The following is an 18,336-nucleotide window of genomic DNA, read 5'->3' as shown; positions in this document are numbered from 1 at the left end:
TAAATTTTTTAATTTAATTCAAAAAATTATATATTTAGTAAGAGATTGGTAAAGCGGAAAATTTTTAGGCAGACACAACCATAACATCTTGTTTTACACACAACCAATCACAACTTTTTATTAATTAAAAAATAAATAAATAAATTTTCCTCTCCTATAAATTCAATTAAAAAAATTAAATTTTAAATAGAAATTTAAATTTTCTTTCTTTTTATTTGATGTTTTTAAAAATATAAATTTATGTGTGTTTCCATATGAAAATTCTTGGTAAAACACTCAAACCTACATGTTTTTTTTATATAGACTGTGCCTACATCCACACCACACATAAGGAAGAGAAGGACTACAAGCAGTGTCTATGATGAATTTCATTTCATATCACTCACTGCATGATAAAAAAATACAACACTCATACAATCTTCCATGATTTCTATTACCATATTTCGATTATATTATCATATCTTATTTTATCACGGGTATGAAAATATCTCTAACAGTATAGAAAATTGTCGGTTAGACAAAACCAACAATCATTACATACTATTCTTCTATAAGCCATTATATTAATTAAATCAACTCCAAGTCAAGTCTACCATAATTAACATCTCTTCTTCTATAACTAATTATTTGGTTGTTCATTCATTAAACATTATCACTATACTTTAATCCAACACAACCATACATCATAAAACCTACCTAAAAAATACACACAACAAATCAAACACACACTGCAATTTGCATAGCAAGACAAAAAAACAGTAATACCTGGAATCTAATTAGGTAATTTCACCAACTCCTATAATTGAAGCACCCAGAAGTGCTAGTGTCCCACATTAATAAAAAGGACAACATATATAATAACTTTCTTTTCACTTTTTTTTGGAAAAAAAATATATATAATAAAAACAATCTGCCGACACTTTCATCTGCCAGTGATGTTTGGTTCCAAGTTCCAACCCTTCTAAACCATAAGCACTTATGCATTATTCTCTTTCATTACATCATTTGTTTCCATTTCTAAGTTTTTCTAATATATATATACACATACATGCATGCATAAACTTCTTAGTGTGTCACAGTGTGTACGTTATAATTATAACACTATACATAAGTAACTATGCAATCTGCAAAATCAGAATCTGATATAACAAGTTTAGCTCCTTCATCTCCATCAAGATCTCCCAAGAGACCTGTATACTATGTACAAAGTCCTTCAAGAGACTCACATGATGGAGATAAGTCATCTGTCATGCATGCTACTCCAATATCGAATAGTCCTATGGAGTCACCTTCACATCCTTCGTTCGGGCGTCACTCGAGAAACTCGTCTGGTAGTAGGTTTTCGGGGATTTTCAGGTCGTCTTCGAGTAGGAAAGGCGGTAGGAAGAGGAATGATAAAGGCTGGCCGGAGTGTGGTGTGATTCTTGAAGAAGGGTCTTATCGCGAATTCGAGGATAAGGCTTTCGCGAGGCGGTTTCAAGCTTTGATTGCTGTTTTTACTTTTGTGGTTGTTTTTACTGTGTTTTGTTTGATCATTTGGGGTGCTAGCAGACCTTACAAAGCAGAAGTTACTGTCAAGGTAAGCAGTTTTGTTAGTCTTAAGCCTGTTTGAAAGAGATTATTATGAAAACAGCTTATGGCATGTCTATAAATTATTTTCAACTTATTTCTATAAGTTCTTCATAATAGTTCTTAACTGATATGAAAACAGTTTTACTTTTTTTATGTATTTTGTTAAGAAAGAGCCTATGAATAAGCACTTATTATATAAGTGCTTATATTATAAGCACTTATGTAAGGTGTTTATCTAAAGAGGGCTTCACTCAATTCTTCTCTACTTTCTCATTTAAACTTGAACCACATAAGTAGTTGTGACTTTCCTTTGGGGACCAACTTTCTGATGAAGCCATCAAGAGCAAATAAATGCTAATTCAGAATCTGTTTAATGACTTTTCTTCCACAATAGTAATATTGTGTATCTGTATTTCAACACACATAATATACTTCTACTGTTTTGTTTGGAGAAATCACTTTTCAATAAAATTAGTATCAGTCCCGTCTTTGAGAGCGTATAAGCCGGACTACCGCACATGACCCAAAGTTTGTCACAGTTACATAAACTGCGGCTAAGTTACATAGAGCCTCCAAAAACTTGAAACGGCTATGATTAGTATTGTAGTATATATTTGCCACTTATAATCTTCTTTGACACTGTGATTATGAATTAATCATGCAGAGCTTGACAGTACATAATCTATATGTTTGGGAGGGTACAGACTTCACTGGTGTGCCAACAAAAATTCTGACACTCAATAGCACTATGCACATGAACATCTATAACCCTGCTACATTTTTTGGCATCCATGTCCACTCTTCACCCATCAATCTTGTTTACTCAGAAATCAGTATCGCTACCGGCGAGGTAAGATCGATCATTCCTAACATCTACATTAACTAATTCAAGTAATGTTTTCTTGGGACGCAAGTAACATGTTTTCGTCTACTTTTGCAGTTGAAGAAACATTATCAGCCACGAAAGAGTCACCGGTTGGTATCAGTGAACTTGGAAGGTAACAAGATTCCACTTTATGGAGCTGGATCAAGCATGACAGTTTCGCAAACGGGTAGCGTTGAAGTAGCACTTGTGTTGAAGTTTGAAATCAGTTCGCGCGGAGATGTGGTCGGGAAGTTGGTAAGGACGACGCATCGTAAGGAAGTTGCGTGTCCTTTGGTTATTAATTCTTCAGGAACAAAGCCTATTAAGTTCAAGAAGGATTCATGCACATATGAGTGATTTGGTTTGTTCATTTTGGGAGAGTTCATGTATGATGATGAGATTGTAACATAGAGTTTGTGAGTGTTTTTGAGCTTGAGGAACTCCATTTGCAAGAGGGGTTTCTTAATCAATCTGTATTTTACTCATGTGAGTTTTGTGCAAATAAGTGCATGTACAATTTTATGTTTATACTCCCTCTTTCACTCAATCAATTGTATATGAAGTTTAATAAAATTACAATTATCTTTCGCTTATTTATTACGTTTCTTAATATAAGTTCAATGAATGAACTAAGTAGCATTATAGAGAGAAAGCTTGTACAAGATATTTTCTTATATTCTTGTATAAGTATTGATTGGATTAGTTCATTACAATGTATATAAATGGTTGGAGACTATATATACAATTCATAGAATTAGGCACAAGCCATATAATTTGTTACTCTAACTTTCTTAACTACTTTACAACCATCCTAACTGACTTTCAAAATGCAGTTCCATGAAAATCAAAACCACTCAGGTTGAAGTGCCATTCTTTATAAGTGAGTTGTACTCAACTTCATGACTTTAAACCACTCAGGTTAAAGTAAAGCCTGCTTTGTGGTGCTAAGTTTTGAGTGAACAAGGAATATCTAGGATTTGGATTTACCATTTTTTGCTCTTGTAAGCATATAATAGTTACTGACGAAGAGAAGGTTGTTGGGAGGTTGATTGTGAAAAGAAGAAGATAGGACTCAGTGGACTGAGATGTGAACTAGTGACAGAAAGAGAAAGTACTTTCACTTTCTTGAGGTGACTTGTGAGCTAGTTTATGTGCAGACCAAGATGGGATAGGATTTTGTGCAGTGATATCATTATGAGTAGATCTACTTATGACAGTTTGAGAATTATTTGGAATGTTTGATAGTTCATAAGTTTTTTCAACATGTAGATCATGGTTTGGACCAGCTGGCTCTGTTTGGGAAACTTACCATTGTAAGGTTAAGTAACTGCTTGTGTTAATGTAAGAGGTAATGTGATTTTTTTTTATGCAGGTTGAGGTTTTTCTTTATGTAGGGCTTGTTCTGCAAAGTAATGTGTTCTACACAAAGATAGAGGTAAAGTAGAACTACTTTGAGCTTGCTATGAACTTCCTAACTCAAAGTTGTGAGATAGAAGTCATAATTTGGAAACTCAGTTTCATTGAACACCACATCTCTTGATATAAATTTCTTCTTCTCTTGTTCATACATTTATAACCTATGTGTGTTGGAGACACCCCAAAAATTATACATTGAGAGCTCTTAAATTGCAGTTTATGTTAGTTGTAAGACCTTAGAAGTGGAAAATATGCACAACCAAACACTTTGAGTGACTTATAGTCAGGTAAATTGTTGTGAAAGGCAAGGAAAGATGATGGGAACTTAGACATGGTGGTTGTAAGAAGACTATTAATCAGTTAAACAATTGTTGTCAAACTATGATCTCAAAATTTGATTGGCAATGATGCATGAGGAAGCAAGGTGAGACCCATTTCAACTATTTTCTTGTGATTTCTATCTATTGTTACATTTTGGTGAAAAGTATGAGGGCAAATTAGCATATGCACAATGTCAAGTTCATTAAGATACTTGGTGAATGGCCTTAATTCTTCCCCATAATAGGATTGGGCAACATTGATATTGGCATTGAATTGAGTCCAAGCATAGCTTTAAAACTAATTGAAGGCAGATAGAGCATCCCCTTTTTTGTTTGAGTAGATAAACCCAAATGTATCTTGTAAATGCATCTACAAAAGTAATATAGTAGGAATAACCACTATAAATTGAGTAGAGGATGACCCCCACAAGTAAGTATAAAGTAGTTCAAAGGAACGTTTGAGACAAAGGAGCGTGTAGACTATGAGATTTTCCAAGAAAAATAGAATTGCAAAAATCAAAAGAGTTTTTATTACTCAAATTTATATTACACAAGTCATTTGGATCTGCACAATATTGTCTATTTTGTAAATTTGAAGGAATAGAATTAATCTGATGAGAAACACTCGAGTCTACAAACCAAATATGAGACTCAAGACCTTGAGGGACTTGAAGATTGTCGTGATGAGTCAAAAGAGAAGTTTCTTGTGCACCGGTAAATGCTTGATTCTTCTGATTCTCATGAGCATTAGTATGATCATTTAAGGAAGAGGCATATGCTTGAAGCTTCAAATGTGGAGGTTTAAATTACTCATCATATCTATGACAATAATCAAAAACTTAGTGGCCATACTTGTTGCAGAATTGGCAAGTAGGTTAATTACTAGTGCTATAAACCTATTAATCACGCCCTACCTCAAATTGAGCATGCTCTACCATGAAAGTGTTGATATGAGTCTACTGCACCACCATTTTTTTTCCAGGGAAAGTGATGGTTATGGGTTTAGCAACATTTCCAATTGCACTAGGACTTGAATGTTTTTGGCGAAACTTGTACAATTATGCTTCTTTAACATACATATAGAAGTGCCTCAACATCAGATATGTATCTCAGTTGGTTCCACCTTTCCATAGATCATCATAATAAAAGGATTGTATTCTTCAAATAAACTTTGAATAACTGCATCTATTTGGTCCCTTTCAAATATAGGATCTCCAATAACTAACAAAGAATCAATTGTAGCTTGAATTCGAATGACATACTTAGAGATTGAACAATTACCTTACTTGCTAGTATTTGATTTTGGTCTAAATTGGTGAACCCGAGCTTTAATTTCTGAATGAAAATGATTTTGCACATTGTCTCATACTTCATAAGGATGCTCCCATGAGATAAGATATCAACTTTTTATGAAGACAACTATAAGGACAACTAATGATAAGTCAAGCACGATACTTAAGCAGTTAAATATGCAAACTCAAGTTTTATGGTTTGAGGAACTTCACTATCCGAAGAAGGCAAAAAAGGAAGAAATAACCTAAAGCCTTTAGAGATCTCAAGTTGTGTCAACACAAAAGATAGTATCTGACAAAGGGCTTGTAGAAAAGAAATTAATCTCTTGATTTAGTAAGTGAGTGAACATATGTAAGCAAAGGGGATTTTTCATAAAAGTATAAGACTATAAGCACACATACACACACACACTCAAAAAGTTTTATCAAAAGAAAACACTTCGAAAAACATATGGAAGTTGTATTAGATGAATTAGGAGCAGTCAAAATAATTATGGACGAAATTTTGACTTTCTAATCGATTAGAACAAATAGTCAATCGATTAGAAATGCACAAACTTGAAGCCCAAGCTAGTTTGAATGCACCTTGATTCTATACAACAACTATATATCTTAAAATTTCATTTCGAGAAGTTATAATTGATTGTTTTTAAACATCTAATTGATTAGTATATTGGTCTAATCGACCAGCTAACGGCAAAATGCATTGATTGCAAATTCCTTCTTTTTTTTTGGCAAACCTCAGCCTATAAATGAAGGCTCTTTTTCTCATTTCAAACCATCCAAAATCGTATTTTGACACTTCCATCTCTCACACCCTTTCTCTCTAAAGTTTTATTTAATGTTCTTTCACTAGATGTTATAGCCAAATGCTTTTGTGAGAAAAGTTCCTTTATGAGTGAGGATACTTTTGTAATTTTGAAAACGGTAGAATTGTAAATTTCACCCAGAGAATATCTTGTATACACCTTGATTGGATAATCTCCAATTATAGATTATTTATGGTTCGAAGCTAAGCCTGATAAAAGCTTTGGTTTGGAGATTGAGTGATGAGTTCTAGGTTTTTTTTGAAGATTAGTCACTGTTAAAATATTCATTGGTTCTTTGTTAGCCTAATCGAAACCTAGATAGGTTGAATATTAGTTTGGTATTAAAATCTTTATAGGTTAGAGATTAGGTCGGTCAAACTCTCGTAGGATATTTGGTTTGTCCTGGTAAAACCAAAGATATTGAGCTTGGATATTTTGAAACTTGAAGACTAACCGCTCCAAGGTCTATATTGGGAAAAAAAGACTAACCGCTTTAATCCACCGTTGGGAAGGAAGATTGGTCACTTCACTCACAACAATATATTGAATAAAAGATGCAAAAGCCCATATCTATCGTCTTGTAATATTTGGTTGTCTTATCAACAATCATTTCCTTGTATAAAAGGATTTGTGAGCCTTTTCTACTAAAAACTCTCAACTATTATTGAAAACTTTCAAGATCAATTTTTGGGGACAATAGTAAGTCGTTTTTTACTGAACCCGTATAATTCTTAGTGTTCTTTTTATTTCCTGAACTATTTTATTTCCGCAATTTACTTTCCACTGCTTAGTTTTTGAAAATGATTTTGAACTCTGATTTAACTTGCCAAAAGTTTTCAAAATCAAGTATTTTCATATCACACAAATCACTTCCTCCTCTCTTATGTGTGAGGTCTCAAGTCCAATAAATGACATCAAAATCTAACTTTTATTTAAAAACTAATCGTCTCATAAGAAAAATGACTTCCGACATAAAAAATTTGAAAAATGCACCACCACTTTTTGAATTTATTTTACATTGCTAGTGTACATTTATTAAACTCTTATTAAAATGTGTATTTACTTAGTTGTATTAAAAATGAAGCTTTTATTTAGTCAACAAATCGAGCACACAATCACTTCCCTCAAATCTTGTTAACATGGGACCCGAAAATTTAGGCGTGTTCATAGTCTGTCTGTTTTACTACTTTTCCCCTCAATTCACACTCACTCATATATATAAATTCATAATTCACCACTTCTCTTTTGTTAAATCTTCGCCAAAGTTCTAACCTTTTCCCAAACCCCATCAGATCTTGATCTCACCATGCCAAAATCCCTCCTCCATTTCTCTCTCACCCTTCTCCTATTACTCACTTTCAACACCATTACACAATGTTCCGATGTGGATGAATTCGACGAACTCTTAGCATTGGACGACGAATTAGAGCGTGAAACAGAAGCCAATGGTGTGAAATCATCTGAGGCAGAGGTTCTAACCAAAGCTCAAAGGATCGTTCATGAGCTTAACAATGATAACACAGAGAGGATTGTGAATGGGTATGAGTTTGTTCTTGTTTTGGGTTATGCCCCTTGGTGTTCTAGAAGTGCTGAACTTATGCCCCATTTTGCTGAGGCTGCTAATTCTTTGAAGGAGGTTGGGAGTTCTCTTGTTTTGGCTAAGGTGGATGCTGATAGGTATCCTAAATCGGGTTCCTTTCTTGGGATCAAAGGGTTCCCTACTTTGCTTCTCTTTGTTAATGGCACCTCCCAACCTTACTCTGGCGGTTTTACAAGGTAATTGATTTTTCTTCCCCTAAACTTTATTTATCTTGTTGGTTTTGTATATGGATCATTGATTTCAATTCTACATTAATTACCATGGTTTATAACCTCTATGGGTTGTCTGGTTGGTGAAGACTTGGGACCTGAGAGTGATTTCCTCTTAGGTTCAATCCCGCTAGGTGCAAACAATCTTTGTGTTGGACTAGTTCATACATATCAAAATGGACCCTGCTAGTGAACGGTGAGATTAGTCCTCTAGGATTAGACGGAATTATGGTTGTGGCACTTGTTTTAAAACCCTATTTGTTATCTGAAAGAATGACCCTAAGGCACCGATCAATGTTGAGCCATTTATTTGATAAATTGCTTGAATCTCTTGAAATGTTTATATGTTGAGATGTTTTTGTGATGCACCTTGGTGTCCGAGGAGTGCTTTCAATTTTACATTTTTCTGCTACTAGTATGTGCTTGGTGGAGGTGTTGGTTTGTGTTTTCTAGAGACTTGTTTATTGTACATTGATTTGTTTTGATGATGCCCTTGTTATCAAAGTCTTAAATTGAGGTCACCTTGCGATCTTTGATACCAGGAAAATTTGTAGTCAATATGTGGCTGATGCAACCTTAATCCTTGTCTCGGTATGGTTATAGAGACATCAAAAACCTAGATGTCCCATCCCGAATTGTGGTTGCGAACATTGTCTTAAAAGCCGTTATCTGAAAAACAACACCTCAATGCTCCGATAATTGTTTAACTATTTATGAAATAAATTACGCGAATCACTTGAAATGTTTAAATGCTGAAGTGTTTCTATGATGCTTTCAGTGATGATATAGTCATATGGGCAAGAAAAAGGACTGGTGCGCCTGTTATTCGGATAGGTACGGAGAAAGCGGCAGAAGAATTTCTGAAAAAGTATCACACTTTTCTCATTGGTCGGTTTGATAAATTTGAGGTAAGTGATATTTTCTCTTAAAGAAACACTGAATTTCAAAATTACATTATTTATGTTATTTGGTACTTTGTATTATAGCATATTTTGTATTAAAAACTCCAGGGCCCGGAATACGATGAATTTGTGAGTGCTGCAAAGTCCGATAATGAAACTCAATTTGTTGAAGTGAGTAAGGTGGAGCTTGCCCGAATTCTTTATCCAGATATAAAGCCTACTGGTTACTTCCTTGGGATTGTTAAGAGCGAACCTGAAAGATACACCGCATATGGTGAGTCTTTCTTTGCTACTTCTCTAACTCAAATTAATTATAGTGTTTCTACATTAAAAGATAAAAGCAAAACCGATACAACACAAAATTAGTATAACTTAGTCGAATTTGTATGACATTGATCATAGACATAGAAATATGCTTGTTTATGCACGCCATGAAAAAATTGCTTTCACTTGTTTTTCTCCCAACATTGAAACCAAATAGTCAGGACTTACTAAGGAAATAGGCAAAACTTTATTGGTTATGTTGCAGATGGAGCTTTCACGTCGGATGAAATAATCGAGTTTTTAGGCTACAACAAATTTCCATTAGTTACAAAAATGACTGAAATGAATTCTGTCAGAGTCTACTCCAGCCCAATCAAGCACCAGGTTGATGATTTAAACTTATTTATTCATTTGTGTTTGTTCAAGCTTAATATTAATAGCTAAAGTTAATTTTTTTTGTTATTCTCTAGGTTTTTGTCTTTGCAAATAACGACGACTTCAAGAATCTTCTTGATCCACTTCAAGAAGTAGCAAGAACTTTCAAGTCGAAGGTAGTTAGTTACTTTGCCTGCATTTGGATTTGGAGCCTCGAAACCTTCATGCAATTTTCTGATCTAAACTTTTCCTTCAAATGTAGATAATGTTTATATATGTTGATATTAACGACGAGGACCTCGCAAAGCCCTTTCTAACAATGTTTGGACTTGAAGATTCAACAAAGACTGTGGTAGCTGCATTTGATAAAGGAATGACATCAAAGTTTTTGTTGGAGTTAAAACCAACACGAAGCAATATTGAAGTATTATCTTCTGCTCATATTAATCACCCGTTAAACGATCACTTACTGAACGAATCTAATTAATGTTAACATGGACTTTGCAGGAGTTCTGCAATAATCTTGTGCAAGGTTCTTTGTCAACTTACTTCAAGTCGCAGCCAATACCAGATAATGTGAGGACCATTTGACATTTTTCCGCATAGTTTTCCTATGCATTGTATGCGGTTCTTTATTAGCCTTCCAATTTAAGCAAATAATTCGATTTGTATGTAAAATATTTCTGATTCATTCATTTGTATATTGTAATGGCATTTCAACTTGCAGACTGAAGCTATTGTCCAAGTTGTTGTCGGAAAAACATTTGATGACGAAGTTTTGAACAGCGAGAAGGACGTGATTTTAGAGGTTTGTGAAGTTTTATTTTCTTCTATGTCTCTTCTATGCATCGATTGTTAACACTTCAATGAATTAAATGGTACACTTGACCGAAACAATAACGCGCGTGTCCAAATTCTGTCACATATCAATTTGCAGACACCTCTATTTCACAGAATTCAATAAGAGCATTTTCGTATGCAATTAAAAGCCTGTCTTATTGCTTATTTGCTTATGCATCGGTTGATTTTAACTCGCGAGTTGTTACTATAAAACAGGTATTCACACCTTGGTGTTTCAACTGTGAGGACACAAGCAAGCAAGTAGAGAAATTGGCAAAGCACTACAAAGGATCAAGTAATCTACTATTTTCGAGGATAGATGCTTCAGTAAATGAACATCCAAAACTGCAAGTAAGTATCATTAAAAATTTTGCTGTCTCAGTTTTATTCTATTTAATGATAAACAAAACTCTGAACAATATTGACAATAATTATGATCGAAGTTTTATTAATTGAAAGTGAGTGTAACTTTTTTTAATGTTTCAGGTGAATGAGTTTCCGACACTTTTACTTTACAAAGCAAATGATAAGACAAATCCGGTAATTACTTATTAGCACTGTGACTTTGATGATAGAATTTTAATTAATATGATTACCTCGATTCTATAACGCAACCTTTGTTTTATGCAGATCAAGCTTCCTACAAAAGCTAGTTTGAAAGAATTGGCCACGTCGATCAAGAAACACATAAAAGTCAAGAATGAAGTCGCGAAAGATGAGCTATAGATTGAACGAAAAATGTTGTGGGAGAAAAGTAGTTTAACTTCTAGAAAAGAAACATTATGGAAAATATATAAATTAGGATAATTTAGTTGAGCATTTCAAACTTTGTTCAGTTTCCCCTTCTTTTTTGGGTGATCCAGGTGTAACTTAGATTGTTCACTGCCAAATGGCAAAAAGCTTGAGCAGTGATGAACTGTGTACTAGTCAATATTTTTCCATTCAAATCTTATAGAAAACATCCCCTATAAAATACATTCATACTTGATTATCTATGTTGTTTCATCACATCTCTTTACTTGTTTGTTTTACTACACTTATATAAGAGTGAATTTTTTTTAACATGAGTGTAAATGTTTTGTAAAGAATAATACTCTTGTAAATGAAAGTGAAACACATAATTCTTATGATACATGCAAATATGTCAAACTTGCAACCAAAAATTAAGTAAATGTCTCTATCAAAAAATAAAACAACTAAATTTGATGCCAAACCCCACCACATACACTGGCACTGAGTGTAAAGAGAAACCATCAAATCTAAACAGATGTAATAATTAATGAATATACACGAGATGCATGCTCCTAAGTGAAGCTCCAACTCATCAAATAGTGAGAGTCAATATACAATTGCTCAAAGATATTTTCCCATTCCTATCTCTTATTCTGCCCAAGTTGAAGGGAAATTTTTATATGATTGCTTTAAAATCTGGCAATGTTGTAAGGGATAGAATGTTAGGGTAGCATTTATAGTAAAAAAAGATATTGAAAAATAAACTTTAGTGATTTGAACATGTAATGAGGAGACCAATAGATTATGTAGGAAGAGAGATTAAATTGAGAGTATTTAAACAATTAGAAAGAGAGACTTAGAAAAACTATAAAGGCTTTAATGCACTTTTAGGCCATGTAGTTAGCGAGTTTTTCATTTTCGTCCCTATAAGTTTTTTTTTTTTGTTTGAGTCCCTATATCTTACTTTTTGCTTGAGGTTTAGTCCCTAAAGCTAAAATTCGTAGAAAAATTCGCAGGTTTCCTACGGATTTTTCTATAAATTTTTCTGCGGATTTTAATTTTAGGGACTAAAACGAACGCAAAAGTGAAATATAGGGACTCATACCAAAAAAAAATTACTTAAAGGGACGAAAATCAAAAACTCGCTAACTTACAGGGACCAAAAGTGCATTTAAGCCAACTATAAAAGAAATTTTTTATAAAAATATCGGATTTAATAATTTGAATAGAAACATAATTCTAAATAAAACATTATGACAAATTAATTCATGTAGTCGACCCATTTGGAGGGATAAGGCATAGTTTGTTGTATTTCTCTCCAAACTCTATATCCCTCATTCATACTCATTTATAATGAATAGAGAGAGTGAAATAAAGAAAGAGATAGAGTTAAGAGAATAGAGAGAGAAAAATGAGGGGACCCAAACCCTTTCAAACATGTCCTCGATCCTCTCATTCATTTTTCTCTCCAAACTCTTTATCTCTCTTAACCACACTCTCACCCATCATTAAAAAATAAAAATATAATAAGAGCCACAGTGAAATTAAGAGAGATAGAGAGGAAGGAGAGGGAAGGAGAAAGAAATGAAAGAGAGGATTCAAAGTGATTAAAAGCATTTCTATGAAAGAAGATTTGTCACATCAGGATCATATCACGCACGAAATGCAATCATGCGCCAAGTGAACATAAATACATAATACAATTTCAAGTAACATATTTGATCTCAATTTTTTATAAAGTACAGTAATATACTTGATTAAAAAATGTAACACTTAAGAAAGTTTCAGCATATATTTACTGATGAAAAATAAGATGTCAACATTTATTACAAATATCATTGCTGAAATACAAAAGAAAATCTAAGCCGCTAGTGAGATACAAGAAGGACAAGTTTTCCTAGGTTTTTCATAGATGAAAATGCAGACCATATCACCAATTTGAAGGATGCAGAATATATCACCAATTTGATGGATGCAGTATTTTGGCACCAATCTTGCATGTGAAGCTGACTATTCAAAGAACTCTTATCAACATTCACAGCCTGTTGACCTCTGTTGCCGTCCACCACCACCAACGTCAATCGTTTCAGGCATGTATCTGTCATAATCAACAACCGGTGATCAAATCAAATATCCAGGACATCGCTCCAACCATCCTCGTAAAAGAGAATTACTTGAAGCTAGCTAGTGCTCAAATTGAAATAACATAGCAACTTTTACATTCTTTCATATTGGTAAAATGAAAAACAAAAATAAATCAAAGCCACTATATCTTAAAATCAGATACTAGTTTTTTTTTTTTCTTCTCTCCCTTGCCATCTATAATATTCTTAATGCTGCTAATAAAAGTTCATAGATGGTTCACAGTTAACAATGTGCGTTAAAAAAACACTAAACTTTACGAGGACTCACACTTCTTCTTCAGGTTCATTCTTGAGAGCGTTTTTTGTTATACACTCAAAAGCAGCTTCAACATTGAATCCTTCCTTTGCAGAGGTCTCAAAGTATGGTATGTTTCCCTTGGAAGCACACCATGCCTTTGCTTTCTTCTCAGAAACCTAAACAGAAGGGATAACAAGAAATGAAGAGTTGTAGAATTAATCTCCCATACAGTGTAAACCAAACCCCTTTCCAGGGGGGAGAACATCTATTAATTACACATGGTTGAATTCTGAAAAATAACTTTTATATATGTTCGGAAGTGATTATTTTATGAGACGATAAATGACTTACAACACGGCCATTCCCACCATCAACATCTACTTTGTTTCCCAACACCACAAATGGGAAGTTTTCAGGGTCAGATGGGCTGGCCTGAAAATCAAATCAATTAGGTATATAATATTAATCACCGTCCTTTAGAAACTGTATTAAGATCCCTCAAAAGCCAGAGATTAAAAATCACCTGAATAAGGAATTCTTCTCGCCAGTGGTTAAGATTTTCAAAAGATTTCATGACATTTACATCATAAACAAGGACACAGCAATCTGCACCTCGGTAGAAAGCCACGCCAAGACTTTGAAACCTCTCCTGCCCAGCAGTATCCCAAATCTACGAATACAAGGAGAACATCTTTATTTTGGATTATTACAAATAATAAATTCTCCTAAATGAATGTGAACTGTGAGCAATCGAAAAAATACGATCTCCCATATAGTATACATATTAAGAAAAAAGATCAATTTAATCAAAAAATTTGGTGATTATTGAATCAATCTAGCCGATCCCACTTAGTGGAATAAGGCTTGGTTGTTGTTGTTTATTGAATCAATGTAATGGTCCACAGTAAACTAAAGCATTGATTCCTTTATGCAGCAAAGAGAAGTATGCACTTAACCCAACCATGGCATCACATCTCAAGCACAATGGCAAGTATTCAATTGAACATACAGACAAGTACAATATCTAAATCAAAAAACAAGCGTTATTTTAATCAAATGATGGTTGTTGTTGTTATTTCTCTCTATTGACAATACTCATCATTTGAAAGGACAAATGGTGGTGTTATACTTCTTTTAGAATTAGAAGTAAAAAGCACATTCAAATGAGAACGGAAGATAGTGCATATAAACTAAAATTCACATATTACTTAGAAATATTGGTGGTTTTACAAACAATATGCATTTATGTTTCTTTTATGAAACGGCATATGTTAGTATTATTTTGGGGGTGGAAATCGAACCTTGACCTCTTTATCACTTACCTTCTTAACTCTCTCACCTAAATCATCAAACCAACCTAATATCCCCATATTATGCATTAAGTAAGGGATATGTATGTAAAAAATTCATGTTAACTTGGTCAAATAACTAAAGTTAGAGGAAGACCTAGAAAAACTATAAGAGAAGTTATCAAAAAAGATCTCGAAATTAACGATTTGGATGAAACATGGTCATGGATAAATTATTCAAACATATTGTATATTGAGTTTTAAGAATTTTTCAGAATCTGTGTTGCCTTGTCTATGTGCCATATTAAGTATCAGACCTTTATAGATCCTAAAACATGTCATATAACTAACTCATAACGTGCTATTGAGGCGACAAAAACTGACTTAGATTAAATACAAGGTAATAAGGAAATAAGAAAATAAAACAGCCAACCAAGTCCAAACAACAATAAGTGGGATCGGCTACATGGATCAACTTTCGCCATAATGTTCTATCCAAGACCAAACTTCTATCCAAATCGTTAATCTCGATTCTCGACGTCTTTCTGAATAACTTCTCTTATAATTTTTCTAGGTCTTCCTCTACCTATAGTTGTTTGATTTTTCTCCATCTGATATACTCTCCTTACCTAGTTGATCCATGTCACAGAGATTCCACAAAGTTCTACGTTGGCTATCAACTACCTAACATAACTCTCTCCTTTTATCCAGTCTTGGGACCGGCTACGCATAGCAGAGCACAATGACAAGCAACTAAAATTGCACTATTAAACAAAACAGCATGCACCAAAAATATTCTCGCATCGAAAAAGAAACATCACATTCTTCCTAAATCTTACCTGCAATGTGAACAACCTATCTTCATACTGAACTTCCTTGGTAAGAAAATCAGCTCCAATGGTAGCTTTATACTGATTACTAAACTTCCGATTCACATACCTAGCACATACAGGAATATTCAATAATTTCAACACAAGAATATTAATCAAACAACTCATCATAAATAACATTATCAAACAAAAGAGAGTTTTGCAGCATACTGATTCATCAATGAAGTTTTCCCAACCCTGCAAAACAAATAAAACGCCAATTAGCAAACAAAACCTAACTAATTAACAACAATTGTGATCCATAAAGCTACAAATCGATTGAATCTAAAACCATAATTCCAAATTCGAATGTAGCAATAACCTAATCTTTGATCAGCCATTTTTGTTGATGAAATTCAAATTAGAAAAAAATTGAAGAATTAAAAAATAGGGGGAAAGGGGAAATTTACCCGCTATCGCCGAGGATGATGACTTTTAATAACATGCGCCGGCGAGAAGCCATGGATGAAGAATTGGAAAAATCTGGGAATCGGGATTGGTTTTTGTGTTGTGGGAGGGAGTTAGAGATGCAGAGTTGAAGGACAGGTGGATGAAGAAGTAAACGATAATTACAAAATGATGACTTGTACAATCATTGCAACCCAACAATTACAACACGACTCATAATCACACTATACAAGTCACTTTTTTAATTTAAATTATTTTAGAAAAGGGTAACAAAATTAATTTAATTTTTTTCTGCAAATTTTAATTATTTAAGAGAGTAAGGGCCTGTTTGCTGAAAAATTGCGATCAGCTGGTTTTTTTTTCCAATAAAATTGCTTTTCAATTTTTAAAAAGTAAAAACTGAAGAATTTGTTTGATAAAATCTTTTTAACAAAATAGTTTTGTTTTCCAGCTTTAAAAACTAAAAATAGAAAAGTTGTAAAACCTGTTTCCGTTTCCTGTTTCAATTTTTTGTTTGATATCTATAAAATGAAAACTTGCGGAAAACACCATGTTTTCATTAGACCATTTACAATGGGGGTGTTGAAAAAATTATTCAATAGTTGAATGTCTACAATGGTTTGTTGAATGAGGTGTTTAATGTGATGTGGATTAATTGGTGTTGAAAAGATTCAACATGTTCAATGAGAAAAAAGTGGGGCCACATGCAACACTTTACACAATTTTATTGGTTGTTGTGATTATTTAGATTTTATTTTCTTTTAATCATTTAAAATTAATTATTTCATAGTAAATAAATTTTTTATTTATTTTTATTTTTATCAAAATTCATTATTTTTTTTCCTCTATAAATAGAGACTTGGTTCATTTGATTTGGACTCATAAAAAAAAATTCACTTTTAATTGATAATAGATATTAATATATAATCATAAAAACAAAACTTTAAAAGAAAATAAGAATATGATGTGGGGTAGGGTGTTGAATTTTATTAAACAAAACCATTGTAGTGAAAAAAAATTAAATAGGTGTTGAATTATTAGGTGGAAGAGAGAGAAGATGATGTGGAAGATAAAAAGTGAAAAAGTAGGGTGTTGAATAATGTAACCATTGTACATAGTCTTAGAACATCTCCAATGGTGCAATTCATTTTTGGGTTTTTTGTGGGACCAATTAAGACACATCATCTTGAAATAACTCTTTTAATTTTCACTTCAATGGTGCAACTTTAAAGAACTGATATTGGATCCCACAACTTTATTTCATATATTAATATTTTATTTAAATTTTATTTTTTTTAAACTTAAAAAAAAATTAAATTTAAATATTTAAATGTAACAATTTTAAATTATTCTAATATAAAAGCAAAAGAAATATTAAAATAACATAAAAAAGAAAGAGTTTAAAGGTAGTGCACTGACAGTGTGAACAAATTTTACACATACAACCAATCAAAATCCTTACACTTGCCATGTCATATTAGTTTTTTTTAATTAAAATTGTGTTTTAATTGGATACATGGTTGTGATTGGTTGACAGTGTAAAAAAACTTTACACTGTCAGTGCATATCCCTTTTTCTCAAAAAGAAAAAGAAAATGAAAACAAACCTGGAAAACAACTATGTACAGTTTTATTTATATTATTTTATTCAAAGCAACGTTGCATTAGAATGCAACGGTCTCCCATGCTGGCGAACTCCAATGGTCACGTTATTAAAAAAGCAGCGTTTCTATGAATTCCATGTTGGCGAACCAAGTCTAAAAACCTCCGTTGGAGGTGCTCTTAATGATATTTTAGTAATTTTTTAATGAATAAAATTTATTTACAATTTTTTAGGTGTGATTTTTATTATTTTTTAATGAAAATATAATAATTGTATAATTTCCTCTTACACTAATGTAAATTTCTCCTATTTTCATTCACTAAATGATATTTAAGTATATTTGTAATAGTTTTATTAGAAAATAGTAAGAACCACACATAAAGAATTGTACTTAAGTTTTGTCATTTTTCAATTTTTTATTTTAACTCCACAATGATTAATAATTAAGGTGCACTATTTTTGCATTAAATTATAACTAATAAATTATATTCACCCACTCATCTCTTTTTTTTAAACCAAAAAAATAATTAAATATTAATAATCAAAAGAAATGAATACAAGAGACACAAGAGGGGGACCAAGTCAAAACA

At 32.8% G+C, this 18,336-nt stretch overlaps 3 protein-coding genes across 3 annotated transcripts; 2 read left to right on the top strand and 1 right to left on the bottom strand.

Moving 5' to 3' along the window:
- The first annotated feature begins 913 nt into the window (after positions 1 to 913).
- Positions 914 to 3,036, top strand: LOC131654132 (uncharacterized). The gene is made up of 3 exons (XM_058924556.1): positions 914 to 1,579; positions 2,237 to 2,422; positions 2,513 to 3,036. Exons 1-3 carry the CDS (start codon positions 1,118 to 1,120, stop codon positions 2,792 to 2,794), a joined length of 930 nt encoding a protein of 309 aa, XP_058780539.1. The 5' UTR covers positions 914 to 1,117; the 3' UTR covers positions 2,795 to 3,036.
- Positions 3,037 to 7,390: 4,354 nt separating this feature from the next.
- LOC131654129 (protein disulfide isomerase-like 1-6) lies at positions 7,391 to 11,479 on the top strand. The gene is made up of 11 exons (XM_058924553.1): positions 7,391 to 8,050; positions 8,862 to 8,991; positions 9,094 to 9,259; positions 9,515 to 9,633; positions 9,720 to 9,800; positions 9,887 to 10,048; positions 10,132 to 10,200; positions 10,352 to 10,432; positions 10,681 to 10,815; positions 10,951 to 11,004; positions 11,095 to 11,479. The coding sequence occupies exons 1-11, from the start codon at positions 7,581 to 7,583 to the stop codon at positions 11,188 to 11,190; spliced, it is 1,563 nt and encodes a 520-aa protein (XP_058780536.1). The 5' UTR covers positions 7,391 to 7,580; the 3' UTR covers positions 11,191 to 11,479.
- Positions 11,480 to 12,843: 1,364 nt separating this feature from the next.
- Positions 12,844 to 16,343, bottom strand: LOC131654128 (ras-related protein Rab7-like). The gene is made up of 7 exons (XM_058924552.1): positions 16,147 to 16,343; positions 15,908 to 15,934; positions 15,707 to 15,806; positions 14,102 to 14,248; positions 13,930 to 14,010; positions 13,609 to 13,754; positions 12,844 to 13,294 (listed from the first exon to the last, which is right to left on the bottom strand). The coding sequence occupies exons 1-7, from the start codon at positions 16,197 to 16,199 to the stop codon at positions 13,225 to 13,227; spliced, it is 624 nt and encodes a 207-aa protein (XP_058780535.1). The 5' UTR covers positions 16,200 to 16,343; the 3' UTR covers positions 12,844 to 13,224.
- Between the last annotated feature and the right edge of the window lie 1,993 nt (positions 16,344 to 18,336).

The sequence above is a fragment of the Vicia villosa genome, linkage group LG2, assembly GCF_029867415.1.
Source record: "Vicia villosa cultivar HV-30 ecotype Madison, WI linkage group LG2, Vvil1.0, whole genome shotgun sequence".
Lineage (NCBI taxonomy): Eukaryota > Viridiplantae > Streptophyta > Magnoliopsida > Fabales > Fabaceae > Vicia > Vicia villosa.
This window is presented reverse-complemented; position numbering and strand designations above follow the sequence as displayed.